The 19,942-nt window shown below is 36.1% G+C and overlaps 6 protein-coding genes across 6 annotated transcripts; 4 read left to right on the top strand and 2 right to left on the bottom strand.

Moving 5' to 3' along the window:
* Positions 1-39: 39 nt before the first annotated feature.
* Positions 40-1,137, top strand: MONOS_4946 (uncharacterized protein; the record flags this gene model as incomplete). Its single annotated transcript, XM_067875056.1, has 1 exon — positions 40-1,137. The coding sequence occupies one exon, from the start codon at positions 40-42 to the stop codon at positions 1,135-1,137; it is 1,098 nt and encodes a 365-aa protein (XP_067720792.1).
* A 69-nt stretch (positions 1,138-1,206) lies between these two features.
* On the top strand, positions 1,207-1,850 carry MONOS_4947 (uncharacterized protein; the record flags this gene model as incomplete). Its single annotated transcript, XM_067875057.1, has 1 exon — positions 1,207-1,850. The coding sequence occupies one exon, from the start codon at positions 1,207-1,209 to the stop codon at positions 1,501-1,503; it is 297 nt and encodes a 98-aa protein (XP_067720791.1). The 3' UTR covers positions 1,504-1,850.
* Positions 1,851-4,060: 2,210 nt separating this feature from the next.
* Positions 4,061-4,777, top strand: MONOS_4948 (uncharacterized protein; the record flags this gene model as incomplete). The annotated part of the gene is made up of 1 exon (XM_067875058.1): positions 4,061-4,777. The coding sequence occupies one exon, from the start codon at positions 4,061-4,063 to the stop codon at positions 4,775-4,777; it is 717 nt and encodes a 238-aa protein (XP_067720790.1).
* A 111-nt stretch (positions 4,778-4,888) lies between these two features.
* Positions 4,889-5,698, top strand: MONOS_4949 (uncharacterized protein; the record flags this gene model as incomplete). Its single annotated transcript, XM_067875059.1, has 1 exon — positions 4,889-5,698. The coding sequence occupies one exon, from the start codon at positions 4,889-4,891 to the stop codon at positions 5,696-5,698; it is 810 nt and encodes a 269-aa protein (XP_067720789.1).
* Positions 5,699-5,863: 165 nt separating this feature from the next.
* On the bottom strand, positions 5,864-7,146 carry MONOS_4950 (uncharacterized protein). The gene is made up of 2 exons (XM_067875060.1): positions 7,002-7,146; positions 5,864-6,951 (listed from the first exon to the last, which is right to left on the bottom strand). Exons 1-2 carry the CDS (start codon positions 7,016-7,018, stop codon positions 6,501-6,503), a joined length of 468 nt encoding a protein of 155 aa, XP_067720788.1. The 5' UTR covers positions 7,019-7,146; the 3' UTR covers positions 5,864-6,500.
* A 1,524-nt stretch (positions 7,147-8,670) lies between these two features.
* Positions 8,671-19,936, bottom strand: MONOS_4951 (uncharacterized protein; the record flags this gene model as incomplete). Its single annotated transcript, XM_067875061.1, has 2 exons — positions 8,671-19,793; positions 19,891-19,936. The coding sequence occupies 2 exons, from the start codon at positions 19,934-19,936 to the stop codon at positions 8,671-8,673; spliced, it is 11,169 nt and encodes a 3,722-aa protein (XP_067720787.1).
* Between the last annotated feature and the right edge of the window lie 6 nt (positions 19,937-19,942).

Genomic DNA, 19,942 nt, shown 5'->3' with positions numbered 1-19,942 from the left:
ACAGCCATCGAACATGGAATACAAATTGGAGAAGTATCGATGTATATTATTGGAAGAGTCTTTGTGGACAAGCCGTTTTTAATTGACGAGTTCGTCACACTAACTTCTGCATCTGAGGCTTCATCAGAACCTTCATCTGAGTGGGAACAGGGATCCGTTACAGCTTCGAAGATGTTCTCAGGTGCAGAGAAGAATCGGGGCATTCTTCGGATAGGCTCGAATATGAAAGCGGACAGAGAAGTAGCTGTGTTTGAGATGAGCAATTATTACATTATATTTGAGCACATTGACATCGAATATCCAGATGCTGTTGAAGGAGATGCATTAGACATTATTAACGCTGAATACGACTTGGAGATAACCGATGTTGTATTCAGGCCATGGTACACATGCTTGAAAGGGGAAAATGTGAAAGGTGGAGAAGGAAGAGCGCTTCCTTACAAATTAATAGTGCTCAGAAAAACGACGGAAACGTTCAAGCAGTTGGTTATTTACGGGAGAAACGGAAACATTACAAGTAGCAAACAGCACAACGAATGTGAAAATGCGAAAGAAGGAGAGGAGGAGAGGAGTGTTTTGAGATTGGAGGAGCCATTTGCAAGCAGGGATGAGATGAATGAAGCCAGAGAAGAGGAAAATCCTTCATGTTTGTGGGATTGTGGATTGCTTTATCTGTACGAAGCTTTTCACATTTCAATCAACGACAGCTCATTTGTGGGCATCAGCGACGGAGCGATTTATTCTACGTATTCTCGTCTGACATTGAACAACTGCAGCTTTGAGAACAATCATCCAATCGGAAAGGATTGGGAGAAGTTTCATTCACTGCGGAACAACATTCGATTTCAGAACGAGCAGGAAGAGAAGCCACTTTTCATCAATAGCTTGGCGAGTGGAAGCGACGGATTAGAAGAAAGGCCGTTCGGGATGCTTGTGGAAGGAGGAGTTGGTGGGCATGCAGCTCAAGGCATGGACTCATATTTCTTTACCCCAATTTTGACAAATGCAACGATGATTATAAAGGCTAAGGGGATGGCAGAGAAAGGAAAAGGTCAAATAATAGAATCAGATGAAGGAACGCAAGCTGTGATTCGCGGATCTTATCTGTTTCCATGTAAACTTACAGTTGAAGCATAGAAGAAAAGAGTTGGGGAAACGAAGGAGTGGATTGAATGTCCCGTTTCTGAGTATGTGAACGAGACAGAAATGAGAGTGATGATTCCTCAATCTCTGTTGAATGGTGACGAATACACGTCGTTGGTTTGCCGGGTGAGATATCCGAGCGGAATATCAGAAGGAGAAAAAAAGAGCACAGATTTCATTTCTTTGGCCAAGCAAAAGAAAGAAGAACCAAAGAAATTGACAACAGGACAATTGGCAGCAATTATTGTGTCTGTGAGTGTGTTTTTAATCGCCATTGCAGTTACTGTTGTGATTGCCATTTATGTGGTGAGAAACAGGAAGCGAAAACAATACAAGTCGATCACGGAAGTGAATAAATAACCAGAAAGTCCATCGATACTTTTATTTCGGTATTCTTTTATTTTGTTACAACATTTTTATTCGGAAAAGAGCTTCGCTTTTAGAAGGTCAAAAAAAGATATATATATTTGTTGTTGTGTTAAATTTTTGATTTTCTTTACTGAAAATGTTCCAGAGTGTTTCATTTTTGTTTTATGTTTATAATTGTTGTTTTGATATTTTATTTTTATATTTTGTTTTATTATTATTATTTCAAATTTCAAATTTTTATTTTTTTCTAATTATTGCTTTCGAGATTTTTATTTTTTATTTATTTTTTTATTATTTTTATTTTTTTTATTTATTTTTGAAAAAACTGCGCAGTGAAATATGTTTGTTTTCCTATTATTCACATTCTAAAACAAAAGTCAAAAGAGCTTTTATCCTTTTGGTTCAAAATTGAATTGGCGCATATGTAGCTGTTGTTTGAGATGCACAATGATATGAATAGCGTCGTGTTTTTTATTCAAAACGATTCAATAATTCATAATGATCTTATTCGATCATTTATTTAGTGTAAATATTTATTTTATTCTTTTTTCCATTTCTCTTTTTTGAAGTGAAAAAATAAAACTTGGACTTGTTAACCATTTAAAAGGAACTTCAAATTCTCCTGTCCTAATCCCATCTGGATACTTAGGGTCTTCTGTAACATCAGAAACATACGGATTTGAAATCAAGATTTCTGGATTGATTGGGAACAATCCTGTTGTCCTGAATGCGTTCTCCTTGTTAAGTAATGATGTTGATGTCTTTTCTGCATCAATTGCACACTCAACGATTAATTTTCTTCTGTCAGCGGCTTTCATTTTTTGTCCATCATTGTGCTCCTCCACCCACTTAATTTTCCTTCTCCTCATCAGCTTCCTGAATGCGTTTCGAAGAGGACAAGCAATTCCAACATCAAAAGGTTGCATTATGTGAGTCAAATTTCCAGGTAGTGTGAAAACGAATATAAAATATTTTGCAAATAAAACCAAAGCTGAAGAGCAAAGACGAGATGGATGACCATCAAGAATCAAAAAAACGGGAGAATTGTGTTGAATAACTCCGAGCGACCTACAAATTGTTACCCACGAGCAGAAATGAACAGCATAACAGTAGAAAGCATTTCTGTCCATCCTTCCTGATGCATTAACGTGAATTTCGCATGAACCTGCTTTTTTGTACTCCAAAAGTTCAGGAGGAACCGTTTTCAATGCAGAAATAATGATAAATGGTGGAGGAGCTATGCAAGATGGTCCAATGGTGGTCATTATTGATATATGATTATAAGAGTGATCTTCTGTGGAATCAGGTGCTCTTTTGGCTTCGGCATATACGATTAATTTTTGGGAAGAACAAAAATCAGCATTCCATTCGTCTGCGTTAAATATATTAAGCTTGTTGACAGATGGCTTGATATCTTTGTTAAACATAAAATTGAACCATGCTCGGCATAGGTGTATTTAAGGTCCTTTTCCAATACTTGGTTATTCTTAAAAACATTACAATAAATATAAAGTAGATTTAATAATAAAACATTTGTATGGACTGGAATTTTGAAATTCTTTCTAATCCTTGAGAAAAAACTAATTTTTAAAATGACCCATAGATATGAGTATTTTTTCAAAATTTTAATAAAAATTGATAATTTTGAAACAAAAAGTAGATGAAATGTTATTAATTGTAATATTGTCCTATTTTAATAATAAAAATTTGAGAATTAAAACATTAAAAAAAATAAATTAAAAATTTAAAATATTTTGATCAATCCCACAATAATATTTCATATTTCCAAAAAATTAGAATTTGCTTTCTTTTGTTATGAATTGAACCATCGTTTGAGATCATATAATATATCACATATACATATATTGTCTTTTCGTTTATGATGAAATATTATCAATGAATCATTCTATTTTTTAAAAATTTTAATTATGATTTCAAAAAATGAATATTATTGTACAGTTTGAGGATGTTTGTATTTTTACATGACGATCATGAAAATATAGGCACTAACAAAGTGTGAGAAACATTTTTTTTCAATTATTTTCTTTATTTAATTATGTATTCGGACTTAACAAGTTGAATTTCGAAATATTTTTGACGAATCATTGTTGAACGTTAAAAACGAAATAGAAGTCAATGCTTTTGGTGTTTCATTTCAAAGGAGAGGGGAGGAGCATGTTTTGCTGGATGAAATTTTGAGATTGCATTTCACATTTTTTGGATTGAAATACTTCAGTCACGGAGCAAATGTTGAAGAATATAGTTTTATTGATTCCTTCAAAATATTATCTTTGTTCAGTGAAATAAATAGATTTTAACATTTTATTTAAAAAGGGCTGTGCATTAAGCAAATAACACAACAGCTGGAATAAGTTCAAATACCACAAAATGAAAATTGATGAAAGTTGAGGATTGTTTGGATGTGAAAATGGACATTTGCATATTCGATGGGAGTTCAAAGGAAAGAAATGAACAAGCTCGGAATAAAGAAGAAGAGATGTGCAGATGGGAATGATCTCTTGTTGATATTGTGAAGAGTTCTGTGATGATGAAAGATATAACTATTGCAAATTCACCAGAAAGTGGAATAACAATGAGTGGAGGAAGCGTTGTAATTGAGAAAGGGAAATTTTTGAATAACAATCCATTCAATGGAAAATATCCTACTCATCGTCGAAACATCATTTGCTCAGATTCTGCCTCATTGACCATTTCGAGCTTGAAAGGCGGAGATGGAGTGATGACCAATTGTTCACTTTGGATTTTTAATGATGGATGTGATTTGAGAGGGATAGCAGGGGAAAGGGCATCTCCTTTCTTCATCCCAGTTCTGAAGAGTGTTGAAGCAATTGAAGTGGGAGAAGAAGTGGAGATTGTGTGTAAAGGGAAGGAGATGCTGCCATGCGACTTGTCATTCATGGTTGTGAAACAGATGGGAGAAGAAAAGCAGATTGAGAAGGATGAATTTGGTGAAAGTGGATATGTGTCGGAGACAGAAGTTGAAGGGGGAATACCAAAGGAGAGGATAAGTGAGGCGGAAGATGAAGCAGAAGTGAAAGTGAGCATCCTGTTTGGGGATGGCAATAATCCATCATCAACTGATTCTTTTATTCTGAAGAACAATGGTGAGACTGAACCAAAAGGAGATGAAAAAGTGGCTGAAGGAGAGGATAAAATTGAATGGTGTTTGTTTGCGTTTATTGGGTGCATTGTTGTTCTGGTGATTTTTGTTGGTTTGTTTGTTGTGGTGGTTGTGTTTCTGTGAAAGAAACTGAGAGAATCAGAAAAGAGAGTTGAGAAAGAGAGATTTGAAAGCAAGGAGATATAGGGGAAGATAGAGAGGAGAAGAAGGGAAAACAATGGAGGGAGCTTTGAGATGAGTGAAATTCCATCCACACTGCTGGAAGGGATGACGAGCCAAATTCCACTTCTGATTGACAACGATGAAGAAGATCTTCCAGAACCCCCGTCAATGAACAATGAAATTCTGAATAAAAATGGTCTGCCAGATTTGAAATCTCCATTGCCATTGTCCGAGAATGATTCTGTTTCTGGGATGCCACAATCTCATTCATTCAACGTGATATCAGCAAAGAAGCCATTTCGAGAAAAGGAGAAAAAGAATATCAAAACGTTGCATTCTGTGATTCATTCAGTGCAAGGTGATTTCACATTGGGAACAAGAGCGATGGATGTTGTTGATGGGAAGGAAGTGGTGTTGGCAGTAGCAGAATTGTTTGAGCATTTGATTTCAGTTGGAGACGAAAGGGTGGAAATGATGGGGAGGCAGTTGTGTCCATATACAATCTTTATTGAAGAAGGAAATAATGAAATTTACCTATTGACTGAAGAATTGGAGGATGAAAAGCAGAAGGAAGAAATGAAGCGATGGAAGGCGCCTGAAGAGGAAGATGAGGAAATAGAAAAAGCAGTTGTTTTCACGCTTGGAATAATACTCCATGAAATGACAACAGGGGAAGTTCCATTGAGCGAGTGTGAAGCAGAAGAAGCACAGGAGATGATGAGGGATGGAGTGCGACCACTGACAGAAGGAATCGAAGAAGAGGAGCTAATTGAGCTGATGGAGAAGATGTTGGCAGATGAACCAGATAGCAGACCCACTTTGGGTGAAGTGATTCATTTATTGAGGAAAATAATATCAAATTCTAATACTGACAGCAATTGATCGTTTTGACAACTCATCAATTGGAAAACTTTAAACTTATTCTGGTTTTCCTTTTTCTTGTTGTTTTTGTTGTTGTTTTGCTGATTTTTTTAAATAATTAATGAATCCAAATTTTATAACACATTCAAAAATAAGCAAGTTATTATCGTTGCTTATTATATAACATTAATCGTATGTTTGTATTATTTTTTGTTGCTCTTGAAAAATGAAATGAACGTATTGTGAAAGAATATTAGAAAAGAAAAAAACAACAACTTAAAGTTCACTAATTGAAAAGAATTGGACGATATATTCATTGCAATATTATCAAAAAAGATCGATAAGACATAAAACATATAACAATATTATCTTTTCTTATAATATATATCTGCATTTTAAAAATTCATGAATTATTCATAAACATCAAAAATAGAATGTATTCAAAATAACATATCTATGTATATTTTATGTCAATATTCATATTTTTCATTTTTTAATAAGCCTTAAACAGTAGTCCAATTTATGACAAAAGAAAACTAATTCTAATTTTTTGGAAATATGAAATATTATTGTGGGATTGATCAAAATATTTTAAATTTTTAATTTATTTTTTTTAATGTTTTAATTCTCAAATTTTTATTATTAAAATAGGACAATATTACAATTAATAACATTTCATCTACTTTTTGTTTCAAAATTATCAATTTTTATTAAAATTTTGAAAAAATACTCATATCTATGGGTCATTTTAAAAATTAGTTTTTTCTCAAGGATTAGAAAGAATTTCAAAATTCCAGTCCATACAAATGTTTTATTATTAAATCTACTTTATATTTATTGTAATGTTTTTAAGAATAACCAAGTATTGGAAAAGGACCTTAAATACACCTATGCCCCATGCTCTTATGTTTGACATGAATGCTGCATTCATTTTTGCTGGTGTGATATTAGATGGAGAGAGAACTTTCAGATTGTGCTTAGAAATAAATCCTGACACATATGCTGGAGAAGGTGGCACAAGTTGTTTATCAAAATGCTTGATAACAGGATTAAGTCCAAAGTGAAGAGACATCCTTAATGATTTCAAATTTTGTCTTTGCATTTCCGAATAAATGATTTCACTTAATTCTTGTGTTGTTATTCCATAATGTTGTTGATATTTTTCATGAACAATGTTCAGCACCTTTTCTTCACCCTCGAAGTTAAGCAAACAAGGCCTTGTGTGAACTTTTTTTTCGTTCCAAGTTTGTCCGGCGCAATAACATCTTACAGCGCTATAAATTTTTTGGGTCGTAATGTTTAACGCTTCTGATATCAAACAAACCTTCTGTGGAAAAGCATCAAGAGCAGCAATAACTTTTTCGAATACTGAATTGGCGTTTCTAACTTCAAACGTAAGTTTTACGTCTCGAAGTTTTTGTTCTCGTGATATTTTAGAAATCGTTGTATTTCTTGAACAATAAAATTATGAACGGTCAGAAGCGGATATTTGATCAAAATAGATCATTATGAGTTTATAAAATATTTTGGGAAAAAAAATCACCGCTAAGTAGTTTTGATTTTTGAAGAAAATGTTATTGTTCTTTTATTTTCTTGATTGAAAAGTTACTGAAATTCAGCCATGTTTTTTGTGTTATATGAAAAGAATGCTTTGCATTCAATCACACATATTCAATAAATTACATTTAAAGTGAATATTTTTTGTTTTTTTAAAATCACAAAATTTTCTTCAATCAACAAAAATTAAAATGGAAATCTCAGCGCTTCTACGTTATCATTCTCGTTGTGAAACTGCTCAAATTTGAAAAGTCTGAGTATTTGACGATTTCGAAGAATTGATCAAAGTTATTTATTATGGATACGCGATCAATATGGAAATGATTATTGCTAGAATTTCATGAGGTATGAAAGAGATCTTGATCATGATGAGTTGTGATTGATGGAGGTTGAACACTTCTTGAGTCTGGAAGATTTTTTTCTTGCGGGCATTGAAACGACGTGCGATACTCTCCAAAGAAAAAGTGATGCCAATTACCGGCTTTCTTCGAAAACATATGAGATGAAAGTCTCCTTTTTGTGCGCACATTATTGAAGCTTTTATTTTGTATTTTTTGAAAAGTGATTTTCTATTCTTTGTTTTGATTTAAAGGACTTTGAAGCTTTATTAATTTGCATTTGATTCTTTTGATTTTCAGCAAATAAGAAGATATCTTTAGCTTTCATGAAAATATACAAATGAGATGGATGAGTTTTTTTCCTTTCCTTTTTTATTTTTGCCCAATTCAACGAATCGAGGAACTTTGAAACAAAATTTGTTCAAGCGAGTTCTTTATTTTTCTTCATTTCATGCAGCTCAAAATATTTGGATCAACCATTAAGGTACATATAAGGCATTCAATCAAATATGCATTTTAAAAAAGCGTCTTAGCAAAAGAAAAAAAGTTTGAAGTTTGAAGTCATTTTATTTTTCCGAATTTATCCAACATTTGTGCATGATAATGAATGTTGCAATTTGAAACTGATCGCTTAACAATCACGTTTGAATTTAGGCATATTTTTCATTTCTGGTGCGAGAGATATATTTATCAGGAGATGAATAAGGAAACAAATCTTCGTTGTTTTCACAATCTTTCAAACTCTATGAATGATGAATTTATTACAAAAGTTTTGAAATCAAATAAAGAGCAATATTAAATCATCAACAGAAGAGTTCACTTCCTGTGGAGTTCTACTCAAAATAGAAAAAAAAAATAATTTGGAGATAAAAAATTATTTTATGGATTGAACTTTGCAAATTTAACTTGTGAATGCCTTTTGAACGAGCATAAATGGTTTGCTATTTCTTTTCATTTATTTGTATTATAGAATTATGAAATTTAGCTTCGAAGAAATTATTACTGATGAAAGATTTAGTTCTTCAAAAATGTTGATGCTCATTATATTCTGATTGAAGAAACTTTTCGCTTGGACTTTATCTTATGGATAAAAAACATTCAATTTGTAGCATCTCTTCTATCATTGTAATGTCCATTTGTGTCTTCAACAAAATCAATTGCATCGGATACCGTTACAATCATGACTCCTGGAGGAAAAATCTGAAAGAATTCCTTTTTCGTGTTGATGAGCGATGGTCTATCAGCTGGAAGCTGTGTCACGCAACTTTTTACCAATTCTGCCAAGCAAGAATTTGCTATCCAATGCAAGTTTGGTCTCTCCCCATTTAAGATTTTCTGCCCTGCCACCTCTGCTTCATACTCCCCAAACGGAATCTCCAAGGCCAAGCATTCCCACAGCATCATCCCGATCGAAAACACAACTGATTCCTTTGTTGCCCCCATCTTCTTGTTCATCATCAGCTCTGGTGCCTTCCATCTCAGGCACTCTTTTCTGATATCATCGTCGTCTTCAAAAGCAGATGAAGGTGGTGGCGAGTCTGTGAATCTCTCGCTCATCACTGAAATATTGGAGGAAGATGAAGTTACAACAGTTAATGAAGAGATCGATGAGGAATCTGAACTATCATCAGAAGAAAGGAAGTCAGAATGCATCACAATGCAGATCACCATGTGTTCAGAAAACAGCACAATGTGAGGACTCAGGCTGGCCAATGACTGAAGTGGGTTCTCCATTTCATCAAATGAATGAATTGCAAGATTTGCCACCCAGAACAGGATCTGAGCAGCTGTTTGCTCTCTCTCCTTCAAGGAGCCAATCGGCATCTCCTTTGTCTTGTTGCTCCCATGAAGCAGCATGAATAGTGAATCCCTCAGATCCACAATCAATTTCTCATGTGGAGATGAACAAGCCATTGCATCCACAAGATTCGACATCGATGAGGTGGTTGGACACAGATCCTCCCCTCGAACAAATGTTGAATCTGAATCAGTTGTCGAAGTGGTGGAAGTGGATGAAATGGATGGAGAAGGAGATCTCTTTCTCACCTCTTCCTCATCTTCCTTCTCCAATGCCCATTCTGGAATCTTGTCTGAATCCTTTCCAAGGATATATTCAGTGGAACCACTCTCACTCAACAAATGCTCGGATGATTCAGAATGTTGCATATTCGTATCATACACTCTCTTCTTCATCCTCTCTTCATTCTTCTTCTCTGCCTCCCTCTCTGCTCTCCTCCACTGCTCCTCAGGAGACATCTCCATTGTCACCATCTCAAATGCCTTCGGATCTTTCTTCACAGTATCATTCACAATCTCTTCCAGTTCTTCTGTCCTTCTCTTTTGTTTTTTCCACCTAACTGCAAGCATAACAGAAACAATCAGAACAATCAATAATATCACAATAAGCACAATGGAAATCAGCATCCAATTGGATTTTCCTTCTTTTCCTCCTTCAACCACTTTTTCATCTCCTGTCTTTGGTTCTGTTTTGTTCTTCAGAATCAGTGGAGAAGTTGCAGCCAATTGCTTGCCAAACAATATCATCACTGACACTTCTGTTTCATCTGAAGCTGACGAAATATTTCCTGATGAGATTCTTCCAATCACTTCCGTTTCGGATACAAAACTGTCTTCCTCAAACTGATAAGTCTCAACCAATTCCACATCACCTGTTTTATACACAAGTCTGAATGACAAATCACAAGGAACAAAAAGAGATCCCTCGAATTTCACAACAATGTGACTTCCATTTTCATTCGCAGAAACATCTTCCAATTTTGGAATGAAGAAAGGAGATGGCCTTTCTGCTGCTAATCCTTCGAGAGTGCATCCATCATTCAAGATCCAAAGAGAAGAATTGTCTTTCAATCCATCTCCGCCTTTCAAACTCGAAATGGTCAGTGAAGCAGAATCTGAGCAAATGACGTTTCGACGAAAAGAGGGATATTTTTCGATGAAAGGATTGTTGTTCAAAAACTCCCCTTTCTCGATAGTCGCATCGCCAGCTGATACGGAAAATCCACCTGACAACGAATTCGAAATTATAACATCCTTCATCATCAACGAAGAATTCGCTGAGTGAACAAGTGATCCATTCCATTTACAGTATTTGTGTAAATTGTCACTATTTGTATTTATGACAACGTTTGGCTCATTGATTGGCACTCCATCAAACAAACAACAATCGATTTGAATCTGAGAATCTGATGAAGCAAATACAATACCTGCTTGTTCTGGAAATGATGTGCATTGAACAAAGGTGCAGTTATTCAAAATGGAAGCAAAGTGTAGCATATCCATGGATACCACTGTTGAAACTCCTTCTTGTGCTGATAAATTGCAAAATAAAGAGAGTGAAATGGAGATGGAGCTTTGAGAAAAATCTCTGTTGAAAGAATATGAATCCTCTGAGGCTCCGTGAAATTGGATTAATGAATCTTCGTCAAAGATGGAATCCATCACTTGCATCTCTTTCATTTGCACTTTACATGGACTTGTTCCGAAGGAATACAAATACGATGAAAAGAAAGTGTCCTTCACTGTTGTTTCTGAGATTGTTAGCTCTCCATTGCTGCAACGCATAAATCCAGGAATAGATAAATTGAATAAGCAACACTTTTGAATTACAGATATTGTAAAGTCACATTTGAGCAAAATGGGAATATCAGATTTGCCAGTTGTGTTGCAGGAGAAAGAAGATTCTTTAAGTATCAAATATCCTCCATACGAACTCAGTACACAAGAGTATTCAGCTTTGAACGAACCAATAAACACAAAATTGATGTTCGAAAATTCAACTTCATTGGAAATCTGAATAATGTGATCTCTTGATTGCTGAATTAAAGGGGTGATAATTAAAGAGCATCTCAGCTTTCCTTTTGATGTGAAAGTTATATTTCTGAGATCCAACTCCTTCTCGACGGTACTTTCTTCATCAATTCGCATCTTAGAGTCTTCTCCAGGAACAACATGCCCCATTCCATAGTCTACTGTAGCGCAAGGCAAAACAGATGTTCCGCACTGTCTGCAGTTCTGACCATTTTTATGAGAAGAAGCTGAAACAACAATGGTAGATAGTTGAAGGATTGTGATGTAATCCATCAAGTCTGAAGGTATTTTTGTAAGCTGATCAGATCCATAGATAGCGTCAATTCTATTATAAAACTCTTCACGAAGATCAAACCGAAATTGTGTTTCATTGATTTGCGTTGAAATGCAATGGCACTTGATAAAGATATCTCTTCCTTTCCAAGCTGTATTTCCGATGAAACTGCATTTAACAAACTCAAAATTGAGTTTGCCAATCTCTTTTGATTGCAAAAACACTCCTCCACCCTTTCCAATTGTTGTTGAACATCCACATTGTGTGATATTTGATTCACTGACTATGAAAGATCCTTTGAAGTTAAGTTGAAATTCTATCGCACCTCCTTCTTCAGAGCTCGAAGATTTACATGCTTCAAGAGAAGAATCGTTTATCGCAAAAGAAACACACTCCTCAGATGATGAGCAAAACACACATGAGCCTAACGATGCTTTTAATACATTCAAAATGGAACATGAGCTTGCAATTATACTGGTGCTTCCTCTTGATGTCATTTCATCCTGATCTTTAATATTAATAAAGCATCCGTCATTGAAGTATAGACTTCTTGCATTTGCAGATTTAAATAGACATGTGCATCCAGATGAAATTACAAGTGCACTATCTTTCATCCAAGACGCGTCTATCAAAAGGAAAGTGCACTTCAAAATACCTTTCTTCATTAGCACAAAGCAATAACTACCTGGATTTGCAACCGTTGTATTTGCTTGAAAAGTTATTTTTTCAAGATTCAGTTCGTCATTCTCGTTTATAACAATTGCATTTTCCTCATTGACAAACTTTTCAGAAATAAGAATAGTGATCATGAACAATCTCATGTTTTCTTCGCTGGTTATGGATCCTCCATGCTGTTTTGACGGATCCATTTCAAAGCACAAAGTAGCGTATGTACTTTCTTCTATGTTTTTCCTCGTATTCTGCGCACATATAGTAAATGTGGGTAGTATATATTTATCCTGTACTAATGTGGAACCAGAAACGATCAGAGTATTCTCTTGATTTTCAAAATCCATGTTTTGTATCCCTTTCCAGAAAGTTTTACAAGGATCTGCCTCATTTCCGCATCTTAGCACATCGAATCCATTTGAAGAAACATAAATTGAATTGTTGATGTATTGCACAAGAAATCTAAAGAGGTCTGTTTCTTGTTGCTCAAGATCACTTCCAAAAAAGGAGCTGATTTCATCTATCATTGTTGAATAATTGAATGCAAATGTCTGTGGGTTTATTGTCTTGTTCAAATCACTAGATGTTATGAAGACATTCATCCCCATCTGGGCCATGTTGCCTTTAAAGTGAATGTTTTCTATCAAAACAAAAGGATCGGACAGTCTGCTAGCAGAACAGTCTGCGTATACAAATCCGCCTTTTCCAGATATGGTGCTGCATTTGCATGAAACAGCTTTTATGTTCTTGATGATTATTCTTTCGGTTTCTGATGCTGTGTACTTCAAAGCACCTCCTTTATCCTCTGAATTGCTTTGAATTGATTTGAATTCACAATTCAGAATTTGTCCTTCACCTGCTAAGTTGAATGGAACTAATAGAAAAAAAAGTGAAATTAAACTACAGTTTTCAATAACAAATGTGCCTGCAGTCGAAGAAACGAGGTGGAAGATGATTTCGTTTTCTTCATCAGTAATAAATGAGGAATTTGATATTTCGAGAGATGCATTTGCTGAGGAAGATGAAATAAGGACAGACTGAAGGGAAGCAAATCTTGATGGAATTGAAAATGTTATATTTGCAAAAGACAAGTGCATTGAATTGGAAATGACTGACTGCGCATCACGGCTGTATATTGTTGACGAAAAGTTCAAGAAAGCGCGTTCTCTTTCTTCAGCACTTCTGATTATATATGAAGACAAGTCATATTTATTGTTGATAACAGCCGCATCATGAATTATAATGTTCTTATCTGAGGAATTATCATTAGTATTCTGGAATGTTCTCCAGAATGTCATGCATTTATAATCTTCTGCTCCACATCCAAGAAGATCAAGGCCATCTGCAGAAGACAAGTGTGCTGTATTAAAAGATCCTTGTTTTAGAAGCAAAAATAAATCTACTAGGATATCCCGAAATTTCGTCGAATCTGTTCCTGCTGCTGCAAGTTTGTCTGATGTCGTGGATGAAAAGCTGACAGAAACAAAATATTCTGGTTTTATTGTGTTGTTGAGATCATTACAATACGCATACATATCGTTTCCATGCATTGCTTTATTTCCACCAAATGCAACATTTGATAAGAGATAGCGGGGTTGTTTTTGATTCTGCATATTAAAATATAGACCTCCACCTTTTCCAATTGTTTCGTTGACGCAGCATAGATAAATACTGACATTTCTCATTATTAACTCCTCATTTTCCGAAAGTGTTGCATGTAGAAGCGCTCCATTTCCATTGTTTGAAACGCAGCTTTCAAATGTGCTTTCATTCCCGATATGTGCCTTTGAACACTCATTCAAAAGAATTGCATGCTTGTCAATAGCAACAGTCTTCAATGAGCACCTTTCAGCTGAAAAAACACCAAAATTCATTTTCAGAATACCAGCTGAAAGCCCAAATTTCATGTTATTGATAGCGACAGATGAAAGTTGAATATCTCCTCCAGAACCATGAAAGAGCCACATTGATATAGCATTTGTTCGTGCATCTTCATCAACCACAAACTCACAGCTCACCAGCTTTGCACGACCAACGACCACAAAGAATAGCTGTTGGGATGAACATGCTTCTGCAATGTTAAATACAAGATTTGTAATTGTCAGAGCAGTCAAACTAGTTCCCTCAGTCAAGCTGAAACTACCGCTATCGTTGATTTGCAAAGCACTTTTAGAATCTGAAGAAGGTCCGCGAATTGTGAGACTCATTCCATTGCGATCAATTTTTTCTGTAAGGTTATTTGAATCAATGATGTGAATAATGGACTTTGTTTGGCCAAGCTTGTGGAATCCATCAATGAGATGCTTACAGGGGTATATTTCATCACCGCAATTCGGATTACTTTCAGCACGACTCATCACATAAATGATTTCAGAATTTGGAGGAAAGAGAAAATATAATATTGAAGCATCGACTGGAGGTGCAGACAAATCGTCGTGAACCCATTTCGTGTTATTGGGGTCACCTTCGTTCACAGACACCTCCCAGTTGTGTATAAGAAGAATATCTTGAGGTGACGGACATAAAAGGTATACATCAGTTCCAATGTGTGCATCATTCGAAGTGAAGCAAATATTTCTCATTGAGTAATCAATTGCTGTATGAGCAAAACGCAAAAAAAGACCACCTCCGTGGCCTGTTTGCCAAGGTACTGTACACTGTTCAACGTTGTTGCGATCAAAGTTCCAGCTTCCGTCCTTTTTCACATCCACAAGCAGCGCTCCTCCAAGAGATCCACTTGAAATGCAACTGCAATTGTAGAATGAACAGTTACTTACTGAAAATGCTTTTCCTGCTCCAACAGTACCAGCAACAGCTGCCCCATTACCAGCTTCGCTTGTCAATTTTTGAAAAGTGTTATTCTTCATTGTTAGCGTTGATGTGTCTTCAACCTCAATCAGGCATGCATCAGGCATGGTTAATTTTTCCAATAACGAGTTAGAAATTGTCAATGAACTGTGTGAGGAAATTTTCAGTAAAGCATGTGAATTACTATTATTCACTACATGTAATATCAGACCATTAATGAAGGCTGACGAGCCAGCTCCTGAAACAACGATTAGCCCTGATGCTCCAATAAGAGCATATTCGAGTGTGATATTACTGAGCAACAATTCACCTTGAGAAACATCAATAAAACAATATGTGAGTTTGCTTGTGATGTCCAATGGCCCAAAGGAGCATTCCACAAGACAAAGAGAAAATTCTCGAATGCCAAAAAGAGAATTTCTACTGGTTGCAAAAGAGCATGGAATGCAAAAGTTCAAATCAGAAAATGTTGTATTGGCTTTGAGCTCGATAAGCGCTTCACCTTCTCCGTTTCCGTTTGGGCTGATCTCGATTATTGATCCTTTTTCCTCAGCATCAAAAACAAGGATTGCCGTTTCCAGAACAAGACGATCATACAAGGTAAATGAAGGTAAAAACCTGATATGGCCAGATGGTTCACTTATTCTTTTAGACAGAACAAATGGCAATGTCTTGCATGGATAATCAGAGTACCCACAGTGAAGGATATCATTCCCATTGTTTCCAATATATGCTGGAAGATGAAATTCTCGAAGAAACAGCACAAGTGGAATTGTGATAGTGATGTCTTCCTCATCAAAGCCCATGAGATCATTCAAGTCAGAACTTTCATTGGGATAATAGCTGAAAGAAAAGTTGAAACTTTTTTTCGTGACAAGATTGCTCAAACATCCTCCTTCTAGAAATATGTTATTACCTCCCGAGTCCGCTGTATTTTTGCTTGCACTACAGCCAAACGCCAAATCTGACAATATTAACTCATTATCATTCTCTAAACACCTCACATAAATCGCTCCTCCACATCCCGCTATGCTATTTGCGTTATGAGCTTCACATGAATAAAATGAGTTCCCTGCACTATTGTTGCTGTTAATGAAAAGGCAACTTCTCGAACTCATGGAAACATAAATGCTTCCACCGTTGCCCGTCCTTACACTGCATTTTGTCATATTAATGTCACTTATATCTATTACGCATCCATATTTCAGCATTCCACAGAAAACACTTCCATTTGAATTATCACAGCTCATATTATAAAACGCGCAGTTTCTCATCAAAAACAACGATCCTGTATTCACGGCAGTGAAGCATCCTCTGGTCGAATGGCTGTTTGTCATTGAAGTATTCACAATTTTCAAAATGCCATTGGACTCACAGCATATCAACCCTTCAGCTGAATCTGAGGTTATGTTAATCAAAGAGCAGGAATCGAGAAAGGCATGTCCAGAGTTAATAATGCTAATCATGGGGCCGACAATGAATGAGATGCTTTGAACTTCAAAGTTTTCCGCTGTGATACTTCCTGCTGTAACTTGAATAATCGTATATTCTACATTCGATTCACCATCAACGCATAAAGCTTGGCATCGAAAAAGTGATAGATTCGAAGCTTGCTTTGCAATGTGAAAAAGAATTCTTTGTGTTGAGAATAGTTTCGGCATTATGACAATTGAAAAAAAAGAGAGATTTACAACATTTTCAATCGAGATCATCTCGAAAACTTCAGTGTTGTTTCCTATCATGTGTAAAGCAGAACGTTGCATAAAGCCTTCAATCGAATACCCATATGGATCATCCAGAATGAGAACCTCGTTCAGTGAATAATTGGAAGATATGCATAAATGCTTGTGTGAGTTCTCTATTTGGTGAAATGCATAATCCATTGTTCTGCACTTAAATGATTCAAATCCACACACACAGTTATCGAACCCGTTTGCAGATACGTATACAACTTCTTCTCTCCCAATCAAGAAAAGAACCAAGGGAACGAAGATAGTTTGCATCTTTTCATCTACTCCCATGCACCAATCAAGCGGGAATGGGCTTGCTTCAGAATAAAAACAGATTGATTCCGTTTTGACACAGCCTTTTAACTCAGGAGATTGTAAAAATAACTGTTTTCCAAATTCAGCATTGTTATCTTCAAACACCACAGTCGCACCAATTTTAAATGAAGCGTTGTTATCAATCAGAGTTAGTCTCATTGCTCCACCTTTTCCACCGCTTCCTTCATTGAAAGGAGCACAACATTTTGTGAAGCTTGTCTTTGTAACTTCAAAACTCGAAAAACTGTTTAATGATGCATAAATACCAGCTCCTCCGAACCCGGCCCCGCTCAAACTACACGAATCAAACAAGCAATCTGAAACGCTTATTACATGCTCTGACTCGTCATTTGTCTGGAGAGATATGGCGCATCCGTTTGTTTGAGAACAGCAAATACTTGCAAACGAAACATTCTGAATGGTAAGAGCCGATCCATTTTGAGAGTTGATTATTCCTTTTCCATCTTGCTCACAACGTGAAAATGAGCAATTCTGAAAGGTTGTTGATCCTGTAGAATTATCTGATATGAGTCCTTTCATACTGTTTGAAAATGTTCCATTAAGGTTCAAATTTTCTATGAGACAACTTTCATTATTGCTCAGAGAAATAAACACTGTATCTCTGAAAACAACTTTGTCATTGCAAGCCACGCAAAACCCTTGAATAACAAAAGATCCACTAGCAACGCAAATAAAAGAAAAATCAACACCGGTTATATCGCTATTCATTCTCATTGACGTGTTCAGAAGTTTCAGTTGCCCTTGGGCCGAGTGAATAAAGACAGATGGGCCATTCAAAGATGAAGAAAGATCGAAAGTTATGTTTGTAAAAGTTGTGTCACATGTGCAACAGATGAGCATTGTTCGATTGTCTGCGCATGTCACAGCTACCGATATGTGCGCGCTATTGCTTTGCGTTGAGATAGAATATGATTCTCCGACCAAGTCTAGCGGGCAGTCAAATGAAAATGTATCGAGAAGAACAATTCGTCTCTCGGACGAAGGAAATATATAATGTGCAACATCGACGATTGTTGCACAAGGATAATCAGAAAACCCGCAAGCACTGTTGTTGTGGCCGTTAGTTCTGCCATTCACATAGGCAATTATCGGAGGCTGACGGAGATACAGAACAAGTGGAATTTGCTCGTTATTTGCTATTTCATCTTGCTCGCATCCGCAAATATCTGTGAAACAATTAAGATCGAGGGGATATGCAATTGTTGATAAATTAATGACAGACGATAATTTGGTTGCATTAATGAATACAGAATGTCCGGAGCAACTTGCCCAACATCCGTTAAACTGAATTTGTGACAAGCAAAATGCGTCAGCTCCCTCACTCAGGTACAAATATATCCCTCCCCCATAACCAAATTGAATATCCATTGGGTCCAATGAATTGCATTTGCACGACTGAATGTTGTTATTCTGCCATAAACTCGAAACATTTCCGATATTCAACTCACCTCCAGGCAGAATGATAAATGCCAAAGCGCCTCCATTCCCATTATTCGTTGAGCAGTTCTCAAATGACCCTCCATCTATCTTTACGAGCATATTGCATCCGATTTCTCCTTTGATGGCACCTCCATTTCCTGAATTTCTTACCAAGGCATCTGCAGTAAAATTTGAAAGAAGAAGTGATGATTCCGATGAAAATAATAGCACTGGCTCAGCATTAAGATGATAAGAATCGATTGACGAGTTTTCTAGAATCAGTAACCCTCCTTGGAGAGTGAAAACTGGGCAAGACATGACACTTTCACTGAAGTGTGCTTCATTTGTGTGAATGTGGCAACAACTGAGAATTATTGTGCCTGTGGATGTAATCGCAAAAAGGCTTAAGTTTCTTGATGAAGATGAGGTATCGTGAAGTATTTCAAATCCTTCAATTCTCATATATCCTGTTGTCAATGTGATCCATGAACTTGCCGTATGCTTTGTTTTTATAATTGCACTTTCATTGACTGCTTTTTGAAGATATATTTTGTTCGGTCCTATGTTCCATTCTTCTTCTGACAGTTCAGAACTCTCGACAAATATAAAAATTGTTTCGACATCACTATTGATAAGTGTTGAGGCAAAGGCAATGGATCTACATTTTCTGTTTGGCATTCCACAAGCACAATTATCTGTTCCGTTTATTGAGTTTATTACAAAAGAATTGAACCCAAAAGGAATTAAAAAGCTAATATCGTTTGAAGTACCATTCATCACTCTTTTTACGCTTGTGGTCAGAGACAGACAATTATCGATCATGCTCCTCTGGATTTTCGAAGTCCATCCCTGTGATATCATCATATCTGATCCGCATATCAGCGCAGTGTTTTGGTCAAAGAAGCAGAAAATCACTTTCGCAGAAAATTCTCCACCGTATGGCCCATCAGTTGTTAAGCTCATTCCTCCTCCATATGGTGCAATATTCTCTTGAAAGATGCAATTGCTGATTTTAGCGTCTGTTGCATCAGCCATCGATATCCCACCTCCAGAATACAGAAGGTTGTTTGTTTCATCCACACATTTCTTGAAAATTGAATCTATAACCGAACAGTTAACTGGATACCTTATGAAAGCAAGTCCTCCACCTCCACGAGCTGATATGCATGAATTAAAACAACATTTGCTAATAACAGTGTTTTGTTGATAGTAGCACATTATTCCACCACCAGAATATGTTGCAGCAGAACAAACAGAAAAATTTGATGCATTTACTTGCAACAAGACGATTTGCTTGCATAAATTG

Source organism: Monocercomonoides exilis, assembly GCF_001643675.1.
Source record: "Monocercomonoides exilis strain PA203 chromosome Unknown scaffold51-639645, whole genome shotgun sequence".
Classification (NCBI taxonomy): domain Eukaryota; phylum Preaxostyla; order Oxymonadida; family Polymastigidae; genus Monocercomonoides; species Monocercomonoides exilis.
The sequence above is the reverse complement of the archived record's forward strand: the minus strand, read 5'-3'. Positions and strand labels throughout refer to the sequence as shown.